General features: G+C 42.7%; 1 protein-coding gene across 4 annotated transcripts in view; it reads left to right on the top strand.

Moving 5' to 3' along the window:
- Positions 1-16,223, top strand: part of Depdc5 (DEP domain containing 5) — a 135,404-nt gene that overhangs the window by 36,175 nt on the left and 83,006 nt on the right. For all 4 annotated transcript variants that reach the window (XM_013014494.1, XM_013014493.1, XM_013014492.1 and 1 more), the window contains exons 13-20: positions 2,533-2,636; positions 3,644-3,718; positions 6,394-6,528; positions 7,279-7,340; positions 7,465-7,538; positions 11,202-11,271; positions 12,361-12,397; positions 12,891-13,011. In XM_013014494.1, the coding sequence (XP_012869948.1) occupies positions 2,533-2,636; positions 3,644-3,718; positions 6,394-6,528; positions 7,279-7,340; positions 7,465-7,538; positions 11,202-11,271; positions 12,361-12,397; positions 12,891-13,011 (678 nt within the window). The remainder of the gene's footprint in view (positions 1-2,532; positions 2,637-3,643; positions 3,719-6,393; positions 6,529-7,278; positions 7,341-7,464; positions 7,539-11,201; positions 11,272-12,360; positions 12,398-12,890; positions 13,012-16,223) is intronic.

The raw sequence follows: 16,223 nt of genomic DNA, 5'->3' as shown, positions 1-16,223 counted from the left end.
GTGGTAGAGTGCTAGACTTGAGCTGAAGAGCTGAGGGACAGTGCCCAGGCCCAGAGTTCAAACCCCATGGCCAGGAAAAAAAAGAAAGAAAAGAAAAACTTCCATTTAAACATGAGATAGTGGCTCATGCCTGTAATTCTAGCTACTCAGGAGCCTGAGATCTGAGGATCACAGGTTTTTTTGTTTTTTTTTTCAGGTAAGGGGTAGGTTTATTCAGTAGACCTGCTGGAACCAGGCAAGGTTGGCATTCCACGTGGCTGGGAAATGCCTGGGAATGAGAGCTGGAAAAGAGAGGAAAGAGCTAGAAAAGGGCAGAGAGAGCAGAGAGAGAGCAGAAAAGAACAGAGAAAGAGAGCAATCTCAGCTTTTTTTTTTTTTTTTTCTGTCGTGGGGCTTAAACTCTGGGCTTGGGTGCTGTCCCTGTGCTTTTCAGCTCAAGGGGAGTGCTCTACCACTTGAGCCACAGCGCCACTTCCGGTTTTCTAGTGCTTTATTGGAGATAAGAGCCTCATGGAGTTTCCTGCTCAGGCTGGCTTTGAACCATGATCCTCAGATCTCAGTCTCCTGAGTAGCTAGGATTACAGGCTTGAGCCACCAGCGCCCGGCTTGAGGATCTTCCTGCCCATCCTGGGCAGGAAAGTTTGTGAGACTCTTATCTCCAATAAACCACCAGAAAACTGGAAGTGGTGCTGTGGCTCAAGTGGTAGAATGCTAGCCTTGGGCTGATAAGCTAAGATAGAGCAAGCCCTGGTACCAGCACACATATAAAAGAAGAAAAAAAAAACAAACCCAAAACACAGCACCCCAAAACCAGAACAAGACAAGATTTATTTTTAGAATAATTTTAGATTTACAGAGAAATCATACATGGTATGTAGAGAAAAGAGACTTCCAATATTTTCTTCACTTATTCTAGTGTTAACATTTCATAGCCAAGTAATATTTCCCAAAACTAGAACATAAACATTCAGATAGTACTATTAACTAAGTTCACACTTTTCTAGTTCTTTTTTTTTTGGTTGGTGGTGGGGCTTGGGTGCTGTCCCTGGGCTCTTCAGCTCAAGGCTAGTGCTCTACTACTTGAGCCACAGCGCCACTTCCAGTTTTCTAGTGGTTTTTATTGAAGATAAGAGTCTCACGAACTTTCCTGCGTGGACTGGCTTTGAAGTGTGATCCTCAGATCTCAGCCTCCTGAGTAGCTAGGATTACAGGCCTGAGCCACCGGTGCCAGGCTTTTTCTAGTTCTTACTACTTATTTTTTCCCCTCGTACTCTTTATATTCTAGTATCAATTCCAGGAGACCACATTGTATATTGACCTTGTAAATTTTTTATTGTAAAAAATTTCAACATTCAGAAGAGAAAATGAATGAATAAACAATTTAACATATCTGATGTCTGGATTTAGCATTTTGGGGGGGGGGTCTGGTAGTGGGGCCTGAACTCTGGGCCTGGGCACTGTCCCTCAGTTCTTCAGCACAAGGCTAGCGCTCTACCACTTCAGCCACAGCACCACTTCTGGCTTTTTTCTTTTTGCTTATGTGGTGCTGAGGAATTGAACCCAGGGCCTCATGCATGCAAGGCAAGCACTCTACCACTTAGTTTTAATATATTTGTCTCATCTGCTTTTTGATTAAATTTTATATTAAAGTAAATCAGAAATTTTAACATGTTATTCCTGTGGGGGAAAAAAAACAAAATATAAGGGCATTTTCATATATAACCACATATTTAACAAAATTAATAATGGTTCTATTATATCATTCAATATCTGGCGGTGTTCCCATTTCTCTAATAGTCTTCTAAAGTGTTGTTTTGGTTTTTTTTTGTGACCCAAGGCCTTGGCACATGCTGGACAATCATTCTAACGTTGATTTATCTACTAACCCCTACCCCATGACTACTCATGTTTGTCTACTATTTAGTAAAACAAAAAAGTTTTCTTCTTCATTTTCATAGTGTAATCATTGACTTGTTGAAGAATCTGTACCAATAGTTCTATAGAACTGTGCTTCTAGGGGATGTGGCTCAGGGGTAGAGTGCTTGCCTTGCATGCCTGAGGCCCTGGGTTTGATTCCTCAGCACCACATAAGCAAAAAGAAAAAAGCCGGAAGTGGCGCTGTGGCTCAAGTGGTAGAGCGCTAGCCATGAGCTGAAGAGCTGAAGGACAGCACCCAGGCCCAGAGTTCAGCCGCCACGACCAGACCCCCCAAAAAAAAGAACTGTGCTTCTAAATTTCATTGATCATATTAACTACTCCCCTGCTGAACCTATTAAAATGCTTTTTTTTTTTTCTTTTTATGCTGGTAATGGGCCTCGAATTCCGGACCTTCCAGCTTTTTACTAGTTAATTGGAGAGAAGAGGCTCATGGACTTTCCTGCCTGGGGTGGCTTTAAACGGTAATCCTCAGATCTCAGCCTCTTATAGACATGAGCCATTGGCACCTTGCTTACCTTGAAATCTTATAAGGGACCTATTGCTGTGTGTATAAGAGCTGCTCAGTATCTGTTTTCTAATAATAACTCCTTTCAGAGTGGTGGTGCAGAATGAGAGAAGGGAAGAATGGACTTCACTCCTCGTGACCATTAAAAAGCTTTTCATCCAGTATCCAGTGTTGGTGCGACTGGAACAGGCAGGTACTGCTTCTGGGTAATAGAAGGTGCAGTGGGGAAAGAACGTATAGGATGAAGGCTGGAGTCAGAATAGAGATTCATGCGCATTTCTGTTTTTTGTTTTTTGTTTTTTTTTTGGGTCTGGTCGTGGGGCCTGAACTCTGGGCCTGGGCGCTGTCCCTCAGCTCTTCTGCTCAAGGCTAGCACTCTACCACTTGAGTCAGCGCCACTTCCCGCTTTTTTCTTTTTTGCTTATGTGGTGCTGAGGAATTGAACCCAGGGCCTCAAGCATGCAAGCGCTCTACCACTGAGCCACCTTCCCAGCCCCTCATGCTCATTTCTGTCTCCTTGCTGTGTGTAGTTTCTGTTTCAGGTCAGGTTTCTATATCTAGTGAAGACAGCTGTTCATTAAGTATTCAGTAAGTTAAGCAGTGTTCCTAACAAAAGTGAAGGGAAGCTGGTGCTGGTAGCTCATGCCTATAATCCCAGCTACTCAGGAGGCTGAGATCTGAGGATCATGGTTCAAAGCCAGCCTGGGGAGGAAAGTCCGTGAGACTTACCTCCATTAAACCACCAGAAAACCGAAAGTGGTGCTGTGGCTCAATTGGCAGAGTGCTAGCCTTGAGCTGAAGAGCTGAGGGACAGCACCCAAGCCCAGAGTTCAAGCCCCATGACCGACCAAAAAAGAAAAGTGAAGGGGAGCCAGGTGCCTGTGGCTCACGCCTGTAATCCTAGCTACTCATGAGTCTGAGTTCTGAGGATTGTGGTTCGAAGCCATCCTAGGCAGGAAAGTCCAGGAGACTCTATCATTAACCACAAAAAACTAGAAGTGGACTTAATTAGCAGAGCACTAGCTTTGAGCACAAAAACTCAGGGACAGCGCCCAGGACATGAGTTCTAGCCCCAGGAATAACATAAAACAATTAAAATATAAAGTGAAGTGGGTCCTATAGAGTCAGCTGCTTTCCCCTTAGTATTTTACAGCTCACCTTTCATGAAATGCTTTTCCTTTTCTTGTACCTTTGCTTCAGAGGGCTTTCCTCAAGGAGAAAATTCTACCTCAGCCCAAGGAAACTACCTGGAGGCCATCAACCTTTCCTTTAATGGTGAGTGAAGCAATGTGAGCAAGCATCACAAAGTTTTCACATGGCTAGGGGCTTCCTATTACTGATACAGAGATTCAGATCTAGGTGATGCTGTCCCCTCTCCCTTCTACCCAAATTCATTCAGGGTAGTAGCCTCTGTTTGGATGGTATTAATGACCAACATTTAGCTCACAGGTCTTCTGTTGGGAAATTAACCTCACTTTTTCTTTTTTTTTTTTGGTCCAGTCGTGGGGCCTGAACTCTGGGCCTGGGCACTGTCCCTCAGCTCTTCAGCTCAAGGCTAGCACTCTACCACTTGAGCCACAGCGCCACTTCTGGCTTTTTTCTTTTTGCTTATGTGGTGCTGAGGAATCGAACCCAGGGCCTCAGGCATGCAAGACAAGTTCTCTACACTGAGCCACCTTCCCAGCCCTCACTTTTTCTTCTTCTGTTTTTTCGCTTTGTTTTGCCAGTGTTGGGTTTTGAATTCAGGACCTTCTACATGTTAGGCAGGCACTCTACCGTTGAGCTCCATCTGGTTATTTTGAGATGGAGTCTTGTTTTTTTTTTTTTTTTTTTTGTCAGTCGTGGGGCTTGAACTCTGGGCCTGGGCGCTGTCCCTTCAGCTCTTCAGCTCAAAGCTAGTGTTGTACCACTTGAGCCACAGCACCATTTCCCATTTTCTTGTGGTTTATTGGAGATCAGAGTCTCACGGATGTTTCTGCCCAGGCTGGCTTTGAACTGAGATCCTCAGATCTCAGCCTCCTGAGTAGCTAGAATTACAGGTGTGAGCCACCAGCACCTGGCTAGAGCCTTTTTTTTTTCTACCCCCTGGGTCCATACCTGGATCATAGTCCACATATTTTAGGCTTCCCATTGTGTCTACTATGCCTACTTGCACTCAGCTTTGGGTTGAGGAGTCTTGTGTGTATGCCTGGGTTGGCTGATTTCAACCTCTCAAATAGCTAGGATTACAAATTTGAGCCACCAGTGCCCACCCCCCCCCAATTTTTTTTTTGCCAGTTTTGGGGCTTGAACTCAGGTCCTGGGTGCACTGTCCCTGAGCTTCTTTTGCTCAAGGCTAACACTCTACTTCTGGCTTTTTCTGTGTATGTGGTACTAAGGACTTGAACCCAGGGCATCATGCATACTAGGCAAGTACTTTACCACTAAGCCACATTCCCAGCCCAAAAGTCTATTTTTTTTTAAGTTACAAGTTGCTAGAGTTCAAGTGTAGAAAGGTATGTTTAATAGCCTCCCCATCCCCATCTCCTTAGTCCTTTCCTAAGAAGAGCCAGTTATTATTGAGTGATTTTTGTTTGTGTGTACCAATCCTGGAGCTTGAACCTAGGTAGGGCCTTAGTGATGTCCCTGAGCTTTTGAGGTCAAGTGTAGTGTTCTACCACTTTAATCACAGCTCCACTACTTGCTTGCTTGCTTCCTTCCTTCCTTTCCTCCCTCTTTCCCTTCCTCCCTCCCTCCCTCCTTCCCTCTTTCCTTTCTTCCTTCTTTCTTTCTTGCCTTTCATAGTTTATTGGAGATAAGAGTCTCATGGACTTTCCTGCCTGGGCTGGCTTCAAGCTTTGATTCTCAGGTCTTAGCCTCCTGACTAGCTAAGGATTCTAGGTGAAGCCAATTATTAACAATTTGGAGTGATGTCTTCCTAAGATTTGTCTGCATTTAGGTGGTATCTGACATAGCTATTATTTGCCACAAGAAAAACCTACTCAGTTTAAACAGAAAGGGAGAGTTAAGGAAAGTTGCAAGGGCATGGTGTGGTAGCTAGGAAAGGCTTATATGCCTTGTTGGAGAAGGTAGACATCTTGGTAGCTCTGAGAAGCTGAGCAGCAGGAATTCCTGGAGTCACTCAGCACCCAGCAATCCTACCTCTGTTCAGAATTTTACTTTCCAGTGGAAAGAATCTGATAGGCAGTGACACTGTATTTTTACTTTACTGTGTATATCACCTTCCCATGTGTCCCTGTATCTAGGTTCTGGGGGAGTATTAGAGCATGATGTAATGTAGTATTAAATCTTTTGTCATAGTTTATTATTCATTTATTTATTTTGTCCATTGTGGAGCTTGAACTCAGGGTCTGGGCACTGGCCTTGTGCCTCTTTGTGCTCAAGGCTAGTGCTCTACCACCTGAACCACAGCATCACTTTCAGTTTTAGAGTGGTTAATTGGAGATATGAGGCTCATAGGGACTCACTGCTTAGACTGGCTTTGAACCTCGATCCTCAGGTCTCAGCCTCCTGATTAGCTAGCATTACAGGTGTGAACCACTGGCGCCCAGCTGTCATATTTTCTTATCACAAATTTCCTATAGTATGAGTTGGAGAGACCAGAAATAAAATTAACTTACAAAATTCCTGAAATTATCCTAACTTCCTGGTCTATGCTCTGAAATTATTATCGTAGGTTAATGTTTCACCACAGATTCATTAATAAATGAATTAAATTTGACCATTTAAGTCGCACAAAGTAAGTCAATGAGGAGGATTGACAGTGATAAGAGGAGTTTAGTCCTGTGTTCAAGGAGTTGTTAATGCAGAAGAGGAAAGACAGATGTGAATATGACTAGGTCGAACGCAGGCCAGTAGAGATTGTTATGACTGACATATGCATAAAATGCTTGCCAGTCACTGGCAAAAAGCTGTAATCTCATCATTGGGAATTTTTGTTTTGTTTCAAGTGTTTGACAAGCATTACATCAACCGTAACTTCGACCGAACTGGGCAGATGTCTGTGGTGATCACACCGGGAGTGGGTGTCTTTGAAGTGGACCGCCTACTTATGATCTTGACCAAGCAGCGGATGATAGATAATGGTAACACTCTCTGGCTTGTGCCTTTCTCATATGTCATAGTCTGACTTTCCCTAAGATGGCTAAGCTTTCCTTGGGAGTTCCACAAGGTGCTCATTGTGTCATGAGGTCTGGGGTGTCAATAGAAAGAAATCACGTGACAAAAAGAGCATCTTGCTTGAGAAATGTTTGGTCATCTATGGTTCCATAATATGTTTTGGTTTTTTTTTGCTGGTCCTGGGCCTTGAACTCAATGCCTGGGCACTGTCTTTTAGCATTTTCATTCAAGACTGGTATTTTAACACTTGAACTATAGCTTTACGTTCTGCTTTTTTTTGGAGTTAATTGGAGAAAAGAATCTCACAGGCTGTTTCTGCCCAGGCTAGTTTGGAACTCCAATCCTCAGATCTCAGCCTCCTGAGTAGCTAGGATTATAAGTGTCAGTAACCAGCTCCCTCTTTTGTTTTACTTATTTTTGAGGCTATTACAAGGTTTCTGTTATTTCTTTGCCCTAGAAATTTACATAGTAATGGCGTGGTTGGCTTTGCTCACAAATCATGACTTTCGGAGCACTCAGTAATTATCACTCACCAAATAGTAACAAGTATGAGAAGAAGCAGACAAAATATACCTACTTCTTTGCTGCATAGGTATCATTGATGAGGTTTTGAATTGTAAGATGGTGAATTTGCCTCTGCAACTATCACTAACATCATTAATAGAGTGGGTCACTTGGCTATGCTGCTCCTCCCAACTCTGTTTTTTCTTTCTTAGGGATTGGTGTAGATTTGGTATGTATGGGAGAACAACCATTACATGCTGTCCCATTGTTCAAGGTAATTAATTTTGGATTCCCTTCCTAAAGACCATTTGGGGAATAGTTAAGAATAGAGAGCTTGGAGCAGTTCCCCATCCCCCATGTTTATTAGCTTACCTGTGCCCTGGTCTTTTCCTTTGCAGTTACACAATCGGAGCATTCCTCGGGATTCTCGCCTGGGTGATGACTATAATATTCCTCACTGGATAAACCACAGGTAGGTGCAATCTTTTTTTTTTTTTTTTTTGGTGCCAGTATTGGGGCTTGAACTCACACCTCAGTGCTGTCCCTGAGCTTTTTTTTGCTCAAGCTTAGCACTCCATGACTTTGAGCCACAGCTCCACTTCTGGCTTTTTTGGTAATTAATTGAAGATAAGAGTCAAGGACTGGCTGGGAATGTGGCTTAGTGGTAGAGTGCTTGCCTGGCATGTATGAAGCCCTGGGTTCGATTCCTCAGTACCACATAAACTGAAAAAGGTGGAAGTGGCGCTGTGGCTCAAGTGTCAGAGCTCTAACCTTGAGCACAGAGAGGCTCAGGGTCAGAGCCCAAGCCCTGAGTTCAAGCTCTAGGACCAGCAAAAAAAAAAAAAGAGAGAGAGAGAGACAAGAACTTTCCTGCCCAGGTTGGCTTTGAACCTGAGTTCCTCAGATCTCAGTCTCCTGAGTAGCTAGGACAACAGATGCCAAAGTCACTTTTTTTTGTGTAATAAAACCTTACTATCTTTTCTCTTTGATTCCTCATGCCAGGTTGACATTTGCAGCCTCTCTCCCATCACTGTTCCTCTCTCTTTGTGCATGACAAACACCCACTTCCAATCCTCATTTCTATCCTTTCTACTAAGAGGCCCTTTCCATGTATGCCTATGTATCTGCCAAAGCCCAACTCCAACCTCCGCTCTCCGTGACCCCTTCCTGATGGCCAATAGCTGCTTTCTTTTCAGTATGTCCAGCACATTCTGTTCTTTTTCTGTGTTGTTTGTTATAGACCACTTTGCTTATGCCTCAAGCCTAACAGAACCTTCAATTTTGCTTTTATTTAGTTGCAGATCTTTCCTGGAGACAAGCTTGAAACCTCATCATAAATGTTAGTTTTAGCTTTATAACATATATCCATTATCATTATTATAGCCTATCTTGCCATCAGTGTAGCAGTTGCTCTAATCACCTGTAATGATTCACAAGCGAACAACAAGGAAATGAGCAGAGAGTAGTTATTTGTTCAGCCCTGTAAAGATGGTGTGTCACATTGTAATTTTCCTGTTATAAGTATGTTCCTCTTTTCTCTAGGAGGAAGTGAAATATTGTCTGGCTAGTCACCTGTAAAATTACCAATTAAAAAAAATTGTAGGGGGCTGGGAAGGTGGCTCAGTGGTAGAGCGCTTGCCTTGCAAGCCTGAGGCCCTGGGTTCGATTCCTCAGCACCATATAAGCAAAAAGAAAAAAGCCGGAAGTGGCGCTGTGGCTCAAGTGGTAGAGCGCTAGCCTTGAGCTGAAGAGCTGAGGGACAGCACCCAGGCCCAGAGTTCAGGCCCCACGACTGGACCCAAAAAAAAAAAAATTGTAGGGCTGGGAAGGTGGCTCAGTGGTAGAGCGCTTGTCTTGCATGCCTGAGGCCCTGGGTTCGGCACCACATAAGCAAAAAGAAAAAAGCCGGAAGTGGTGCTGTGACTCAAGTGGTAAACCGCTAGCGTGAGCTGAAGAGCTGAGGGACAGCGCCCAGCCCCAGAGTTCAGGCCCCACGACCGGACCCCCCCCAAAAATAAAATTGTATTGATTGATTGGCAGTGCTGAGTTTTGAACTCAAGGCTCTGAGCTTGTTAGTCAAGAGCTCAACCAATTGAGCAATACCTCTAGTTCTTTTTGCATTGGTTATTTTCCAGGTAAGTTCTCAGCTTTATACTCAGGTTGGCCTGGGCATACATATACTTGTGCTTTCCTGTGTTTCTGGGGATGACAGGTGTGTCCACTTTGCCCAGCCGATGTGCTTTCCCCGGGGTAACATACAAGCACCATTTTGAGATGGAATCTTGTGAACTCTTATGCCTAGACTGGTCTTGAATTCCCAATTTAGAACTCTTAAGTAACTAGAATTATAGGCTTGAGCTGCCATGTGCAGGCTGATCTCAAAGTGGTAATTCTCCTAACTCAGGCTCTCAGTGATAAATGAGATTACAGTTTTGTGCCACCTTACCTAGCTTAAAATCATACTTTCAATGCTGGCTTGCCTTGATGAAGGTATTTTCAAAAAAGTGACAAGATGTCTCATAACAAGATGTCTCATATCCTTATCTTGTGTTTATGTTACTGTTAGTATAGCGGATTGGTTTATGTAAAACAGGAATATGTGTCTTACTAGCATACATTAGTTGTATAGGAGAGGTTTCATTGTGACATTTCCACACCTGTACAATGTACCCCACCGATCTCAACTTCCCCTACTCATCCTGATCCGACTCTCCCTTAAAACGATATCAGCAGCTTTTACTGTTCTTATATTTATATATGCTAATAAACTACTTTGACCATAAAGTAGGAATTAAAAAACAAAACCTTTTTTTATTCACTAATTTCAGAAATCAGTGTAACCTCCCTTTTTTTCTGTCAGGTTATTTTCGATTTGTGGCTTTTTTTTTTTTGGTTGTGGAACTCTGCTTGGGCACTGTCCCCTCAGCTCTTCAGCTCAAGGCTAGTGCTCTACTACTTGAGTCACAGCACCATTTCCGATTTTCTGGTGGTTTATTGGAGATAAGAGTCTCACAGACTTTCCTGTCTGGGCTGCTCTTGAACTCGATCCTCAGATCTCTGCCTCCTGAGTAGCTAGGATTACAGGCGTGAGCTACCTGTATCTGATTTGGATTTGTGGCTATTTATTTATTTATTTTGTTGGTTGTGGATTTTGAACTCTGGGCTTGGGCGCTATCCCTCAAGGCAAGTGCTCTACCACTTGAGCCACAGGGACACTTCTGGTTTTCTATTGGTTTATTGGAGATAAAAGTCTCACGGACTTTCCTTCCCCAGGCTGGCTTTGAACCGAGATCCTCAGATCTCAGCTTCCTGAGTAGCTAGGATTACAGGTGTGAGCCGTTGGCGCCTGGCTGGATTTGTGGCTTTTTAATAACACTCAAACTCATGTTAATAAAATAGCTGCTGCTTAGTTATACATTGCTGTTTCATAGCTTTGAGTTAAGTAAGTTAAAATAAGATTAAAAAGAACTATAAAACTAAAAAAAAAATACAGAATTGGAGCTGTAGCTCAGTGTTAGAGTGCTAGCCTTGAGCAAGAGCTCATGGACAGTGCTTAGGCCCTGAGTTCAAGCTCTATGACTGACCACCCCCCCAAAAAAATAACAAAACATAGATGAAAGTTTTGCAGTTTTTCAAAAAGTTACTTTTTAGTAATTTGAAGAGTTCCTGAATTAACACTGCATTTTTCTTTGCTTTTTTTTTTTTTTTTTCATTTCTTTTCTTTCCATGTCAGTACTGGGGCTGGAACTTAGGGCCGTTTGCTCTTGCTTAGCTTTTTTGTTAAGGGCTGGTGCTCTATGACTTGAGCCTCGTTTACACTTCTAGCTTTTTACTGGTTAATTGGAGATAGGCAGTTTGTGATTTGTCTGCAGAGGATGGCTGCTAACTGAGATCTTCAGATCTCAGCCTCCGGAATAGCTAGGATTACAGGTGTCAGTCACTAGCACCCAACTGTGTCGATAGCTTTAATCCCTGTTAAGGCTAGAGATCCAGTGAGGAATTTGCTTTGTAGTAATTACAAAAGAAGTTAGAACTGGGAAGGCAGGTAAAGCCCTGAAACAAAGCCAAGCAAAGGAGGGCAGCTCGTGCCTGGGCTTGTAACTGATCCACTTTATTTGTTTGTTTGTTTTTACAGTTTCTACACATCAAAAAGCCAGCTCTTTTGTAACAGTTTCACCCCGCGAATAAAACTGGCAGGAAAGAAGGTAGGTTTCACCGACTCATAGAAACTCAGGGCCTGTTATAAATGGATGTGCTATAGATAGATCTCTCATTGCCTTACAGGGTTGTAAATAGGTTTAAAAAATTTGTCTTAGAGGGCTGGGAAGGTGGCTCAGTGGTAGAGTGCTTGCCTTGCATGCCTGAGGCCCTGGGTTCGATTCCTCAGCACCACATAAGCAAAAAAGAAAAAAGCCGGAAGTGGCACTGAGGCTCAAGTGGTAGAGCGCTAGCCTTGAGCTGAAGAGCTGAGGGACAGCGCCCAGGCCCAGAGTTCAGGCCCCACGACCGGACCCAAAAAAAATAAAATAAAAATTGTCTTAGAACTTTATAGCTTTGTGGTTAGATAAATCTATTCCAAAGCCGGGTCTTAGTGGTAGAGCATTTGCTAGCCCTGGGTTTAATCTCCAGTGCCATAAAACCAAAACAAATAGGCACTGGTGACTCATGCCTGTAATCCTAGCTAGTCAGGAAGCTGAGATCTGAGAATCAAGGTTCGAAGCTAGCTTGTGCAGGAAAGTTGATGCAACTCCTATCTCCAATGGAAGTGGAGCTGTGGCCCAAGTGGTAGAGCACTAGCCTTGGGTACTTATAAAAACTCAGGAACAGCACCCAGGCCCTGAGTTCAAGCCCCAGGACCAGCACCAAAAAATTTTTTATTGTTGTTGTTTGGCATTGAAATTGAACTCAAAGCCTTGCACATGCAAGGCAGGTGCTCTACCAATTGAACCACAACCCCACCCATTTCTGCTTTAGTTATTTTTCTGGTAGAGGTTCATGTGTTTGGCTGGTCTGGTCTTGGACTGTGATTCTCCTATCTGTGCCTTTCTAGTAGCCTGAATAGACAAGGCTTACAACCTAGTCTATTTTTTGAGATGAACTCTTTCTAACTTTTTATCTGAGCTGGCCTCAAACCACAATCTTCCTGATTTTAGCCTCTCAGATAGCTGGGATTGCAAACATGTACTACCAGGTCCATGAAATAGTCTCTGCCAGGAATTACCAAATATATACTGTATATTGTGTTATGTTCTCTTGCAGCAAAGGAGTGATTAAATATCTATTTAATTTTGTAGCCTGCCTCTGAGAAAGCAAAAAATGGCCGTGATACATGTGAGTATTTTTTTGAGATTTATCACTTTTAGAGTCAGCTTACACAAGACAAAATTATGTAGTCATTTAAAAAGGCTGACAGAAAAGTCAAGAGACCTAAGTTTCCTCTGTGACACCCATAGAAGATTCCAAAGTCACATTGTGTTTTTTTTCACCTTGTATTTTTATCCTGTCAGCTGCATTGTAAATGATGATAAAACTTGTGGTTTTTCTTTTCCATAGGTCAATTGTAGGGATCAGGTAGTTTTAAATCATTAAGCCTTTAAAATAATGCTTTTCAAGAGGGATCACAGAAGAATGAGATGCTGTTAACACTTTGATTTACTGCTGTTTTTATGTCACTTTGACATTTAAGTCATTTAGCTTCAACAAAGTGATGAATGAGTTATTATCCCATTTTTTCCACTATGCCTTGGAGATTTGATGAAGACTCTCTACAAGCCTTTATCTGAAATGTGTTGGGATGACAAATTGTATTCTTTGTGTATTTCAGCTCTTGGGACTCCGAAAGAATCTGATAACGCCCTTCCCATCCAAGTAGATTATGAAGCCTATGATGCTCAAGTGTTCAGGCTTCCTGGCCCATCCCGTGCTCAGCGCCTCACCACCTGCAGGTGTTTTGCCAGATTCACTTGGGGACGCATGTATAAATTACTTAGTAAAACTTGAGGTTCATTCACTAGGGACCTTTATGAGAGCAACCATGAAAAATCTGTTTAACACTAGCCAAGCAGAAGGAAGGCCGTATCATTATGGATCCTGTTATCCAGCTGTTTGGTCTACCCTCTTTGTTTGAAGTTTCATCTTGAAGTAAGAAGGTCAGACTTGCTGGTGGCTCACGCCTATAATCCTAGCTACTCAGGAGGCTGAGATCTGAGGATCGCGGTTCAAAGCCAGCCCGGGCAGGACAGAACGTGAGACTCCTATCTCCAATAAACCACCAGAAAACTGGAAGTGGCGCTGTAGCTCAAGAGGTAGAGAGGTAGAGTGCTCGCCTTGAGCTGAAGAGCTGAGGGACAGCGTCCAGGCCCAGAGTTCAAGCCCCACGACTGACAAAAAAAAAAAGGTCAGACTTCCTTAAGCCAGCAGGAACAAATCACAAATTCCAGAATTTTCCTCTCGTTGGGCTGGCAATAATACAAATCCCTAGGTTCAGAGTTTCTATTAGTTTTGTTATTCCCAGAAGGCAAGAACTATTCCTCCTTTAAGTTATACTTTTAAAATTTGTTCTATTGCCAGGTGTGTTCATGCCTATAATCCTAGCTACTCAGGAGGCTGAGATTTGAGGATTAAGGTTCAAAGCCAGCCTGGACAGAAAAAAATCTGTGAGACTCTTATCACCAAAAATGCCAGGAGTGGAGCCATGGTTCAAGTGGTAGAGCACTAGCCTTCTGCAAAAGAGATCAGGGACAGTTTCCAGGCCTCAAGTTCAAGCCCTAGTACTGACACATTTTTTTGTTGTTCTGTGTTGGTTTATATAGCAGTTTTTAATTGTGATTGTTATATTTAACAACCTATTAACTTCTTGATCTTGTATTAAGAAAACCCTCACTGTCTTCTACCCCAAATTCTAGACATGTGTTTTGTATTTTCTTCATATTCATGATAGTTTTAGATGCTTGCTTTTTTTTTTATAGTGTGGGCTTTGGACTCGGGACCATATACTTGGTTGGTAGGCAGTCTACCACTGGAGCAATATCCTAGGCCCTTACTTTTTTTTTTGGTGCTAGTCCTGAGGCTTGAACTCAGAGCCTAGGCACTGTCCCTTAGCTTTTTTAAGGCTAGCACTCTACCACTTGAGCCACAGTGCCTTTTCTGTTTATGTGGAATCTGAGGAATCGAACCCAGGGCAACATGAATGTTAGTCAAGCATTCTACCACTAAGCCACATTCCCAGCTTTAGCCCTTACTTTTTTGAGAGAGTTCCAGGCTATCCTTTAACTTGTAATTCTCTTACCTCAGTCTCCTAACCACTGGCATTAGAGAATATGAGCCACCATACTTGGCTGATAGTCTTGGATTTTATTTTCAGTTATTTATGTAGAAATTCTTCTTTATGAACATGTGAAATAGGATTTTAGTTTATTTTTTTCTCAGTTGATCAGATATTTAGAGTCCATTTTCCAGTTTCCATTTCCTTAGTCTACAAGTTTGAGGATTGCTGACTAAAACAATAATGTCTTTTTCTTTCTTCTTTTTTTTTTTTCAATTTGTTTTTGGCAATACTGAAGTTTAATTGCTAGGCAGGTATTGTACTGAGGAACCATGCCTCCTGCCTATCTTTTGCTTATGTAGCAAATGAGGTTATATTGATTGCTTCCTGTCCTTTTCCCTCATCTAGTCCTAATATTTCATCAAAAGAATATGCTGGGCGCTGGTGGCTTGCCAGGCGCTGGTGCTTATGCCTATAATCCTAGCTACTCAGGAAGCTAAGGTCTAAGGATTGAGGTTCAAAGCCTGCCTGGGCAGGAAAGTCTGTGAGCCTCCTATCTCCAATTAACCGCCAAAAAACTGGGGGAGTGGAGCTGTGGCTCAAAGTGGCAGAACAGTAGCCTTGAGCAAAAAGCTCAGGAACAGCACCAAGGCCCTGAGTTCAAGTCCCACGACCACCACCACCACCACCAACAGAAAGAATGTTTAGAGCCTAGAACAAGTTTGTTAAAAACAGCTCCATTACACATAGGTGCTACTTATTGAGCTCAGTAGTAGCTATTTAGACACTTTTCTTCTGAATCTTTATTCGATTTTATGGTACTCAAGATTGAACTCAGGGCCTTGGGCATGGTAGACAGAGGCTCTACTACTAAGCTATATTTCCAGCCCAATTTAAAGACTTTTTTGAGATGGGAACTCTTACTATGTTGCAGTTTGCAAACTCCTGGGGTCAAGTGATCCTCCTGCTTCAGACCATGCCTGCCTACTCAGAACATCTCTATTTCTTGCTCATGGCTAAGCGTGTATGTGGGTGCCCAAATATTTGCTGTTGAAGTAAGTTATGTTGAAGTAAAGAACATATAGTCACCACTTGAGATTTGTTTTCTGGCTCTCTTTATTTTCTGACTTGATAAAATCCTTCCAGAAGGAAAGAAACATCTATAATGCCAGAAGAGCAGTCCTCCTGATAGTCTAACCTTTTCATTCTGAGGTTTTTACCTTCCTACTATATTTTTCAGATTTTACTCTTAGGGAAATTTTTGTGTGTGTGCCGGTCCTGGGGCTTGAAGTCAGGTCCTGGGTGCTGCCACTGAGCTTTTGTGTTCAAGGATAGTATTCTACTATTTGATCAACACCTCCACTTCTAGCTTTTTGGTGGCAGTTGGAAATACGAGTCTCACAGACTTTCCTGTCCACGCAGCTTCAAACTGTAACAATCCTCAGATCTCAGTAGCTAGGATTATAGCAGTAAGCTACCAACACCTGGCTGAGTTTTCTTTTTCTTTTTTTTTTTGGTCCGGTTGTGGGGCCTGAACTCTGGGTCTGGGCACTGTCCCTCAGCTCTTCAGCTCAAGGCTAGCACTCTACCACTTGAGCCATAGCACCACTTCTGGCTTTTTTATTTTCTGCTTATGTGGTGCTGAGGAATCGAACCCAGGGCCTCAGGCATGCAAGGCAAGCGCTCTACCACTGAGCCACTTTCCCAGCCCACCTGGCTGAGTTTTGTGGTTTTAATAAGAGTATTGTTTTTGAAACATAAAAAATTTCAAACAAGTGCCCAATTCCTGGTACTTATTTTGCTGGGCTTTGACTTAGTCATTTTTAAAGAATTATACTATTTGAACTTTCTACTTCAGTCTATTCTACTTCAGATAAGTCATACTTAAATTGA

This window comes from Dipodomys ordii, unplaced genomic scaffold (assembly GCF_000151885.1).
Source record: "Dipodomys ordii isolate 6190 unplaced genomic scaffold, Dord_2.0 Scaffold23, whole genome shotgun sequence".
Taxonomy (NCBI): Eukaryota; Metazoa; Chordata; class Mammalia; order Rodentia; family Heteromyidae; genus Dipodomys; species Dipodomys ordii.
Note: the sequence above shows the minus strand (reverse complement) of the source record. Positions and strands in the feature narration are given on the sequence as shown.